We start from the raw sequence: 11,549 nt of genomic DNA on the forward strand, positions 1-11,549 counted from the left end.
AACAATGGGTTTTGTCATCAATTTTGATATTTGGTCTAGAATATAAAAAATGGATGAGAGAGGTCGTGGATTTGTAAATAGCAATGTTTCGGTTCGGATGTATGTTAGTGTCCCTATAAAATATTGTCTCAATCAGAAGGAAAAAATTAAAGAATCAATTTTAGCATTACATTCGGTTGTAAAAGAAGCATATGACTATGATTAAATCAACCCTAAGGATGGAAGCATTGGTTATGATTAAATTCAGTAAAAATGCAAAAGTAATATTGTTCGCAACTACACTCAAAGTCATCCGATAGCTTAAAATGCATTGTAAATTGAAGGGCAGAATTAGCAAAAACTCTGCAAAATACCCCGTATGCAGAAAAGATTTGGATTTTTTTTTTTATTCTTACTCATGCGAAAAAATCACAATATCCACTTAATGGTCATGATTTTAAATACAATCCAGAATGTTCAGTAGAAAGCTCGTTCAATCCAACAGGTTCGGGGTTCATATTGTTTGTTACATCAATTGAAATTGAAACAGCGACCAAATCCTGAAAGACATTTGGCAAAATCAAAATAATGTTGTAATTTGGCGAGCACTAAAATGTAAATAAAATAAAGGAAAATTTTGTTGGCATGAATATCAAAAAAGCTTTTGTTCCTTCCAACAAGATCCGAGGATCAATAAAATAAGCATCCAATATGATGATAATAACAAATACAAATAAATAAATAAATGCAACTTAATCTATTTTTTGGTACACAGATGCTTGGTAATTTATTTATAGTGGAATAAAAATCAATTTGGTCCAAAAAAAATAAAATAAAAAACACTGTCATTGCCAAGCCCGGACGTGAAAAGTGGAGGGTTGCGTTAAGTAGTCGACAGCCAGTGTAAATATTATCAAAAAAAATTATGACATGAATCTTTTTGATCATTATCTAAGTGCTAGGGCGTCCCCTGGAAGCGACGCGCTGTATAGCCTGAATACAGTAAAAAGTGTACAAGAGACGGTACACCAGTGTTCGGGTGTAGTGTCAAATAAGCAAGAGTTCCCACATTACGGACGATTGCGGGTAAAGAAGTTAGTCCATAAAACTAATGAAACTATTATTAGGATAGGATAAACTAATATTAGCATAGGATATTGGAATATAAGTACTCTCAATGGAAAATTAATGGAATTAATTGATATTATGATTCATAGGAAAATTAACATCTTTTGTATTCAAGAAACTAAATAGGTTGGAGAAAAGACTAAGGAAATTGATAATTTAGATTTTAAACTTTGGTATTCTGGTAATAGTCGCACTAGAAATGGTGGTGTAATTATAGATAATAGTTTGAAAGATAATGTTGTAAAAATTAATAGAGTTGGAGATAGAATTATAGTTCTTAAGATTATCATTGATGCTAAAATTTTTAATATTATAAGTGCTTATGTTCCTCAAACAGGTTTAGATACAGGGTCTAAAGATAAATTTTAAAATGACTTAGAAGACCTAATACAAATGATACCTCTTCAAGAAAGAATTTTGATTGGAGGTGATTTAAATTGACATGTCGGTAGAGTAGTAGTAAACTTCAGAAATACTCATGGTGGTTACGGTTTTGGAGTAACTAATGAAGAAGGTAGAACTATTTTAGATTTTGTTTTAGCTTATGATTTTGTTATTACTAATATTTTATTCAAGAAAAGAGATTAACATCTTATTACTTATAAGAGTGGATCTAATAAAACACAAATTGATTATTTTCTTATGAGAAGAAGAGATCTTCGATAAAGATTTTAAGGTTATTTCAAGTGAGAATCTAAGTACCCAACATCGTTTATTAGTTCTAGATTTTAAGATGAAGAGTTGTAAAATAAAGAATATTTGACTCGTCATCGTAGAATTAGATGGGGGTACCTAAAAGACATAAAATTATTTTTATAAATAAAATCCAAGATTTCCATATTTGGGATGTTGATGGAGAAGCAAACGTTATGTGAGATAAAATAACAAACACTATTAAACAAGTAGCAAAAGATGTGCTCGGAAAATCAAAAGAAAAAAATTTTATAAATAAAAATAGTTGGTGGTGGAATAATAATGTGTAAGAAAAGATAAAATATAAGAAGTTATGTTATAAAAACTGGTTTGAATGTAAAAGCTTAGAGAACTGGGAAAAATATCAAACAGCTCGCAAACAGTCTAAAAGAACTATTTGTGACATTAAAATTTTGCTTTTAATGATCATTATAACAGATTAAATACTAAAGAGGGTGAAAAATATGTATAAACTAGACAAAAAAAGAGAAGAAAAGTAAAGATTTAACTCAAGTAAAGTGTATTAAATATGAAAATCAAAAAGTACTTTTAAAAAGATATCAACATAGGTGGGTGAGTTATTTTTATAAACTTTTTAATGAAGGATTTTATAATTAAAGCACCCACATCAATAAGTATTTCAGTTTGAATACAATAATTAAAGATGGCACTTTCCTTGGTCACTTTACTGATTTTCATGATAGAAAGAAAATTAGATGAAATAAAAAAATGTCATTTCTTTGATGCAGGGTTTAATAATGATGAAGAAAAACTTACATGTTAATGAGGGTGAATTTAGTGTGTTAATTTTGTAAATGTTTTTTTAATATTACAAAATAAAGGGGATGCATAAAAGGGTGCAAATTATAAAGGAACTACGTTTATGTGTCATACTTTAAAGTAATGAGAGAAGGTAATTGAGCATAGGTTAACACGCATTACAAAGATTTCTCATAATCAACTTGGATATATTTCGGGTATGTCTACTATGGAAACTATTCATTTATTGATAGGTTTGATGGAGAAGTTCAGAGATAATAAGGAGAATCTACAGTTGATTTTTATTGATTTAGGAAAAGTTTACGATATGGTTCCAAGAGATATCCTTTGGAGAGTTCTTGAGAAGAAAGGTGTTGATATGACTTATATTCAAGTGATTAAAGATATGTATACTAGAGTTGTTACTTGTGTTCAAACCGAAGGAGGATTGACAAAATATTTTCCTATTTCTGTTGGTTTACATCAGGGATGGATCGGTTTTAAGCCCATATCTTTTTGCTTTAGTTATGGATGGTCTTACAAGACAACTACAGGAGAATGTAACTTGGTGTATCCTTCTCGTGGATAAAAAGAGAGAAAAAGCCCAGGAGAAACTTGTATTATGGAGGTCTACATTGGAGTTTAAAGGCCTTCATTTAAGTAGAACTAAAACTGAATACAGGAATGTAATTTTAGTGGTAGTAGCTATAGTGACAGAAGTGTGATTTTGGGTGATCAAATTATTAAAAGGTGTGAACAATTTAGATATCTTGGGTTCGTTGTTCAAAACGATGGTGATCTAGATGGGGTGATATAGATGGGGATGATGGGGATGTTAATAGTAGAATTCAAGTTGGTTGGTTGAAGTGGAGAAATGCTTCGGGCCTTTCGTGTGATAGAAAAGTACAGTTTAGCTGAAAGGAAAATTTTATAAGACCGTGGTGAGACTTGCAATGCTTTATGACGCTGAACGTTGGCCTTTAAAAGAGAAGCATAATAATAAGTTAAGTGTTGCCGAGATGAGAATGATTAGGTGGATGAGTGGCTTTACACTTAGAGACAAAATGCGAAATGAATATATCCGTGATAGGGTTGGTGTAGCTCCTGTGATAGAAAAAATTAGAGAAAGTAGTCTTAGATGGTTCGGTCACATTAAACGTCGACCATCTGATGATCCGATTAGGAGAGTAGATCTTTTAGATTCGACTTGTGTTAAGAAAGACAGAGGTAGACCTAGGAAGACTTGGGCTTATTGTATAAAAAATGATCTTAATTTACTAGAACTAAATGAAATTATGACACTAAATAGGACGCAATGGAGAAAAAGCATTCATGTAACCGACCCCATGTAGTGGGATTAAGGCTTTGTTGTTGTTGTAGTTGTTTGTTGGAATAAAAATCACTATTGGTAACACACCAGAAAATAAACTTGGGATTTACCAATTACAAAATGTATGTTTCAAGCTAGACAAGTTGGCCAAATTTCATTCAGTTTGATTGAGGTTTGAATGCAAGGGAAACATGCTTTCATTATATCTTCTATGTATAGAGGTCCTCCTTTACAAATAGGCAAAAAATTTTGGAAGAAAGCAAGTACAAGCAAAAATCCATCAAATGGAAGGCATTAAAATTAGGGAACTAAGAGAACCCATAATTGACAATACTCATAAATAATATTGCTATTTACAAATCAAATAATTTATTAAAAATCACTAAAATTAGGAAAATAAGTAAAAGAAAAAAATTATTAACAATTACACTAGCTTGCAAACTTAGTATGTCATTGATATCACTCATACATATTCTCTACAATGTAATTAAAAAGATAACCACAAAGTTTGACATATAGATCTGCAGATTGGTGGCCGAAAATATGTATTCTCAAGGTATTAGTAAATTTATCAATAGAAAAAGTATGCACGATATGAGGAGTGTTTTGTTTTGAAGAAAATGAATGTTGATAGTGATATGATTTGTGCATAAAAGAAATACCAGATTGGCACACAATATGTTGCACGGAAATTGCAACAATAATTGGCTAGAGAAAATGAAATATTAGCGCCCAATTTTTGGATAAGTGAAATGAACTAAAACACTTTGGAGGCAATAGGGATAACTACCATATATTTGGCTAAAGTGGAGGATCCGACAACAATTTTTAACCATCATCAATATTTGTTGTGCAATTGACATACAAGAAGGAATGAAATGTGTTAGGTGAGACTCTTTCGAAGAATAATCCATCATTTGAATGATGTTCTTGTATACACAGTGAAGGGGATAAGGTTTTGTGTAAGGGATCCGGTTATGTCATTAAGAATAAAGTTAGCTTTCCAGATTCCGAGAGTGCAAGCAGAATTTGGAATGAGTTCTATGTATAACTTTATAATTTGTGGTGGACATTGTTGGGTTCCATATATGAAACCAAGGAAATCCAAGCTTACATGGAAAGTATGGAATCCGCATTTCAAGAGGTGTAGTTTGTTGATGTGAGGCTTAGTAAATTTTATGTGGTAGCGTTGTTGGCAATTATAGTGTTATTGGATTAATGGAAACTGAGGATTGTGAGGACTATGTTTATGGCAGCCACAAAAGTGGAGCTAGGAGCATCTGCCATTGGAAGCTCTAATAACATGATGAACCCATGGGCATGTGCCATTGGAAGCTCTAACAACATGATGAAATAGCAACGAAGAAAAGAATTTAATAGTAGTTTATGATGTTGGTCGTTAATGTATGAATTGCATTGCATAGTTGCACATGATAGATAACTATAAGAATAATTACAAACCAATTGAGTTAATTCAAATCAGTAAATTTAGGGAACTAATTAAAACAGCTTAGTATTGACAAATATGGGAATTTATAAATTTGCTGTATCGTTGGCATCATAAATAGATCAACCAATATTAATGGCAGACCAAAACTATTTAGTAGTTGGTTTCACCAAAAACTAAACTGATTATTCAGATTTTTTTTAGACAGGTCTTGTTTAGTAGGAGGGACACTGCTTTTATGTTTACTATCAGGGAAGATCACGAGAAAGAACCACAATTATCATAACAAATAATCTTAAGTTGATTCATAACATCAGCATATAGTATTAGCATAGAGAACTTCATTGAATGGTTTGTCTTAAAAAGAATACAAGATCATAAACCAGATGCTAGCTTGAATATTGATTATCAAAGTGGGTATAATAATTATCGCAACTTTGTTGAAGCCTGTAGCAGTGCTGTAAGAAGTAATTACCTGCTTTTTGTCATCGGTTCCATGAATCTCCATATTGGTTCTACCAATTTGATTGTTATCAGGTGGATATTCACTGCCAGAAAAATAACTCAAATATTACACCATATTACAATCACATTTAAAAAACTTAAATAAATTTTTATGAGAATAAAAGGTGAATACTACTTTATAGCATCAGAAATCGTCGGATAATCCATTTCATCATCAATATCTTCTATTTTATCTGCAATATCTTCATGGTCATCTTCCTGCAATAAAATACATAGTTATATATGGACATTAAACTCTTATCATAGATTCAATATTCTATAAAACCTGTCCTTCAAAGAAAAATTGAAGTTTCGATTAAAAAAATATAGAAATAGTATATTCATTCCGTATGTAGTTTTAAAATGTCCGCATCACTGCAAATGATCTAACAAAAAATATTGCCTTGACAAAAAAAAAATTTTTTTCTTTTTTATTAAATATGCGTATGATGCAGTTCATCATAAGCCAATTACTAGGTTAATGGCAAAAAAGTAATTATGGTGCCCACTTCCTCATGAAACTGTAACTTATTTATGGAATCTAGACACTTTGTTTTGTCGGTGTTTATAGATTATGATGGTGAGCAAACATAAATTAGATATAAGAAACTCCATCAATCCTAATTGCAACTCTCTCCAACTATGAAGAGAAATGAAATCAACACCATCTTCTTGCGAAAAATTGAAATTAAGGTCAAGGCCGTTGAGAATAAGTTTAATTATACTGAAGTTGCTGCAACAAAATTTGTAATGTTATTTTTTAAATGAGATTTGGACTGTTGACAAGAACAATTCGTTTCTTGGACTTTGGTGGCTGAGAGTTCCTTTGGCGAGGGGTTTGATTTGTAAGCTATTTTCTTCTTCTACTAGTAAAAATTAAATATAATATTAGTATTCTCTTATCCCCTCTAACATCCCCTTGCATATCCTTCCATGCCCTTGGAGAAAATGACAGATATACTTAACTTTCTGATATCGGTCTACAGAAGGTTTACAAGACCTAGCCTTCATTTAACCCCCAATTGCCCAACTAAAATCACTTGTAAAATCACACTAAACATCCGTTTCAATATGCAAGCATTATTAAATAATCTCCAAATGATTCTAGGACAACAAATCCCCCCATTTGGAAAAACTAACTTTCCCAATACAAGCCTACAAGCTCCCAGCCATGAACAGAATTCATGGTTTGGCTGACCCTAGCTGCTCCACCACCTCCCTAAACTTCTAGGGCTCCAATGTGATAGTTGAAGTTTCCTACAGCAAGGACAAGGTTAAGATAAATTTATCAAAATGGTCCATCACATACAATTTACAGTACTGCATTTGTCGATCCACCAGTAGAAGACCCATGATAAACAATTTAGAGTACTGCAATTTGCAGATCCACCAGTAGAAGAGCCATGATAAACTGTATATGCAATTAAAATAGTTTTACGGACATCATTTTAGCATAAACATCTCATGACAAAGCAACTCAAAGAGCATAAAATTTCACCCTCATATTTCTGGCCCTCTCTCTCCTTGTGCAGTAATTGTGAGCAATTTTGCTCATAAATGTCAAATTGGTTAATCTAGTACCTGCATTAATGAGTTCTCCCAATTCACAGGGGGGTCATTTCTTATGCTCAAGAAAACTACAATAATTAATACATGGACAAAATAAAAAATTTCATCCACTTGATTTTTAGCATAGCAGCAAGGAAACCAAGTTCATACAATACAAACCATATTTTGTGGCGAGTTGTGGAAGTCATCAAAAGCAGTGTATGTTCGTGTTCACGCAAATTAGTAATATAACATTAAAATGAGATCTCCAGAATCTGATGTGACACATTAAATAAAAAGCTATGCTGGATGATCTCTTGTGAAATAAATTATAAGCAGAAAATTTTTACCTCTTCAAATTTCATAAATGGAAGCCTTTCATGCAATTGAACACTTGGTCTATGTTCCATAGTTGATAGGGTTTGAAGAACCTTAGTCCTGATTGCATCCAATAACTTGCTAGAATTCTTGTTCTCCATATTACTTGGTGCAACATGAAGAGTATAATCTGGACCAAAATAACCAGAGTACTCATGCTCAGGAACCCTATCCTCTAATTCTACACCAAGAGCAACACCTGTCTGCTTAAAGGTAAAAAATGAAATAAGGAAAATGAGAAAAAAAGTAGATCAGCCAACATTTGTGCCGAGTAAGAACCATCAGACGAGAAATAATAAGATATCCATAACACTGTTCGTAATGGTTTTTTTTTTCACTTTTTTTCTTAGCTTTCCAAGTAAAAAAGAAATGAAAAAAGATAAAGATCAAGAATAATTTTACATTGAGGTTTTCATCGTAGCTATGTATCATTGGGCATTAGAATTAGTTTATAATAAAATAATTTGAAACCCCCTGAAAAATCTAATCGTACAAATTGACGTGCAAGTGCTTCAATGCCCCAAAAGCCACTAGCAGTGCCTTGTGCCTTGCCAGACAGTACATGTAAAAAAGAAAAGAGGCTTGGTGGTGCCATAATAGGGCCTCTTATCAAGCACCAAATGTCTCAGCTCAAGAGTGAACATTTTTATGTAAGTAGTTTTTGCTGTGTAGAACAATGAGGAAATAAAGTCACACAAAAAGCAAATAATCAAAAATGGTGCGATTTACATGGTTTGGCGCAAATCCGCCTACATCCACGAAGAGAGGTTATTCCGCTATCAACAGGTGGGGATAAAGGAAAAAAATGACCGATTTAGAGTTACAACTCCGCACAAAAAAAATCAGCCATAACCCCCTCTATAAATAAGAGAGGACTAGAAACAACAAATTAGGAATATTTCAAATATAAAAAAGATCCTGTAATTAGGTCTAACGTAGTTATGTTACCTAATATCGATCTTCCTAATATAGAAAATATCATGTAATTAGATTCCTCTAATTAGGTTACTTAATATTAAATTTCTTAATATATAAAAGATTATATAATTAGAGCTCTACTAAGTAGGTTACGTAATGTCATTCTTCCTGATATACACACATCCTAATACACAACCATTAAATTTAATACTTTCCCGAACGATTGTGATAATATAGATCACCTCACAATTTATCTTTTTTTCCCATTCTAACTCTACATAATAAATATTAATTTTGGATGAGAATTTTTCATACAATACTTTTTGGATAAGATTGCATCAATACTAAAATAAGATTTTGGGCTATATTGAAAACAGAAATTGTACCTGCTATTCACTAAACTAAATGGTGCAATGTGCCGCAAATTAAAAACCTAAATGTCCAAAGCCGAGTAACGTTCCACACAACAATAAAGCATAATAAAACAATAATGCCATACAAAACTGCTAAAAAGGAGGACAACGAAAAGTGTTAACATTGCATAACATTGGTTTCAACGAAATGATATAAAATATCTCACTGATTGGCAAAAGTCCTTTGATAGGAAAAACAATACTAAATAGGTAACAATTTAAACTATAAAAGTGCTAATATGATAGGATATAAAATCAAATAATAAGCATATATAAAATTTGCATTTTAATATTACCTCATAACACCAACATCGAGCCACATTTCTAATTGTATACCCGCCACCACCAAGGAGTAGCAGTGGCACATTAAATGATCTCATATATCTCACACACTCGCCATGCCCTTTTATAGAAAGATTGAAACAACCAAGCCGGTCTCCAGATAAAGAGTCAGCACCACACTGGAGAACAACAACACCTGGCTGGAAAACTTCCATGACTTTTGCCATGATGGGTTTGAAAAGTGACAAGTAACTCTCATCATCAATCCCATCATTCAAGGGAACATTTATAGCATAGTTTCTCCCTTTAGCAAATCCAACATCACGTATATCTCCTGATCCTGGAAAATAATCTCCAAATTTGTGGAATGAAACTGTCATTACTCGATTAGTTGTGTAGAAGGCTTCCTCTACACCATCTCCATGGTGTATATCAATGTCAACATATAAAACACGCTAACGGAGCATTAAAAAAATATATTAGAAACTAAAACTAAAACAAGATGAAACCAAAGCAATTCATGATACTAGAGAAAAACTGCAAAAAAAAACACCAATCAATAACTTATGAAATTATGATAAAAAGCAATTCAAAAAAATTTAAGTGAAAATGCACTCGAATGCACCCGACATATGACAAAATTCTATGAACTATTCGTCGAAGGTGTCCTCAGAAATTTTCTAAAAGATAATCTCTAATGGCCAATGTATGCATAAGTTGTATCAATTTCTTTTCCATTTTAATTCTTTCGCCAATTAGAATATACATGAAACTTTGTGAGCTATTTGAACCTTCAATAATAATACTCCTAACACAATACTGATGAAAAAAAAGAAAAGAATTTTGAGTCAAGAGGAATATAGTCTTGCTTCAAGTAGTTGATAATCTCAAGGTTAATACAAAAGATAAAGGAAAGTTGGAGAAGTCGAGATAAGAATATACATTCTTAATTTCTCATGCATTCATTTAATAGCAAAATAAAAATTGATTAAGAAAATGTGTCATAGAGTAGTGAAGAGAACAATACCAGATGAGGGAAAGTAAATCTCGATGTTCTTATCCAATGCATAATTATGGCATTAATAACAATTATTAATACCTATAGATTAGTACACTAATTAAAAACAGGCGTCCTAACTTATAATTAAATGGTGAATTCTAATCCAGTGTCAAAAATAAATCAATCATATGATGAAACATTAAATCTTCTAACTGATTAGTGAGTTCATAATTATCATGCTAAGCTATACGACAACAACAACAGAGCCTTAATCCCACTACGTGAGGTCGGCTACATGAATCCTTTTCTCCACTGTGTCCTATTTTGTGTCATATCTTCATTTAGTTCTACTAAATTAAGATCATTTTTTATACAATAAGCCAAAGTCTTCCTAGGTCTACCTCTGCTTTTCTGAAGATAAGTCGAATCTAAAACATCTACTCTCCTAATCGGATCATCAGATGGTCGACGCTTAATGTGACCATACCATCTAAGACGAATTTCTATAATTTTGTCAGTCACAAGAGCGACACCAACCTATCAAGGATATATTCATTTTCGCATTTTGTCTCTAAGTGTAAAGCCACTCATTCACCTAATCCTTCTCATCTCTGCAACACTTAACTTAGTATTATGCTTCTCTTTTAAAGGCCAACATTCAACTCCATAGAGCATTGCAAGTCTCACAACCGTCTTATAAAATTTTCCTTTCAGTCTAAGCGGTACTTTTCTATCACACAAAGGGCCTAAAGTATTCCTCCACTTCAACCAGCCAACTTGAATTCTACTATTAACATCCCCATTTATATCACCATCGCTTTGAACAACAGACCCGAGATATCTAAATCGTTCGCGCCTGTTAATAATTTGATCACCCAAAGTTACACTTCTGCCACTATAGCTCTTGTTATTAAAATTACATTCCATGTATGCAATTTTAGTTCTACTCAAATGAAGACCTTTAACTCCAATGTAGACTTCCATAATGCAAGTTTTTTCTGGACTTTTTCTCTCATCTTATCCACGAGAAGGATATCATAAGCAAAAAGCATACACTAAGCAAAAAGCATCTATAAATGTCCAGTAAGACCATCCATAACTAAAAAAAAAAAGATATGGGCTTAAAGTCGATCCCAGATGTAATCCAACAAAAATTCGATCCCAGATGTA

The 11,549-nt window shown here is 32.3% G+C and overlaps 1 protein-coding gene across 1 annotated transcript in view; it reads right to left on the reverse strand.

Annotated features, from left to right (window-relative positions):
- Nucleotides 1–271: 271 nt before the first annotated feature.
- Nucleotides 272–11,549, reverse strand: part of LOC110038815 (histone deacetylase 19-like) — a 17,561-nt gene continuing 6,283 nt past the window's right edge. Inside the window, exons 2-6 of the mRNA XM_020743724.1 lie at nucleotides 9,394–9,834; nucleotides 7,739–7,969; nucleotides 5,977–6,059; nucleotides 5,812–5,884; nucleotides 272–539 (exon numbers count right to left, since the gene is read on the reverse strand). Of these exons, the coding sequence (XP_020599383.1) occupies nucleotides 429–539; nucleotides 5,812–5,884; nucleotides 5,977–6,059; nucleotides 7,739–7,969; nucleotides 9,394–9,834 (939 nt within the window). The 3' untranslated portion in view covers nucleotides 272–428. The remainder of the gene's footprint in view (nucleotides 540–5,811; nucleotides 5,885–5,976; nucleotides 6,060–7,738; nucleotides 7,970–9,393; nucleotides 9,835–11,549) is intronic.

The sequence above is a fragment of the Phalaenopsis equestris genome, unplaced genomic scaffold, assembly GCF_001263595.1.
Source record: "Phalaenopsis equestris unplaced genomic scaffold, ASM126359v1 Scaffold234004, whole genome shotgun sequence".
Lineage (NCBI taxonomy): Eukaryota > Viridiplantae > Streptophyta > Magnoliopsida > Asparagales > Orchidaceae > Phalaenopsis > Phalaenopsis equestris.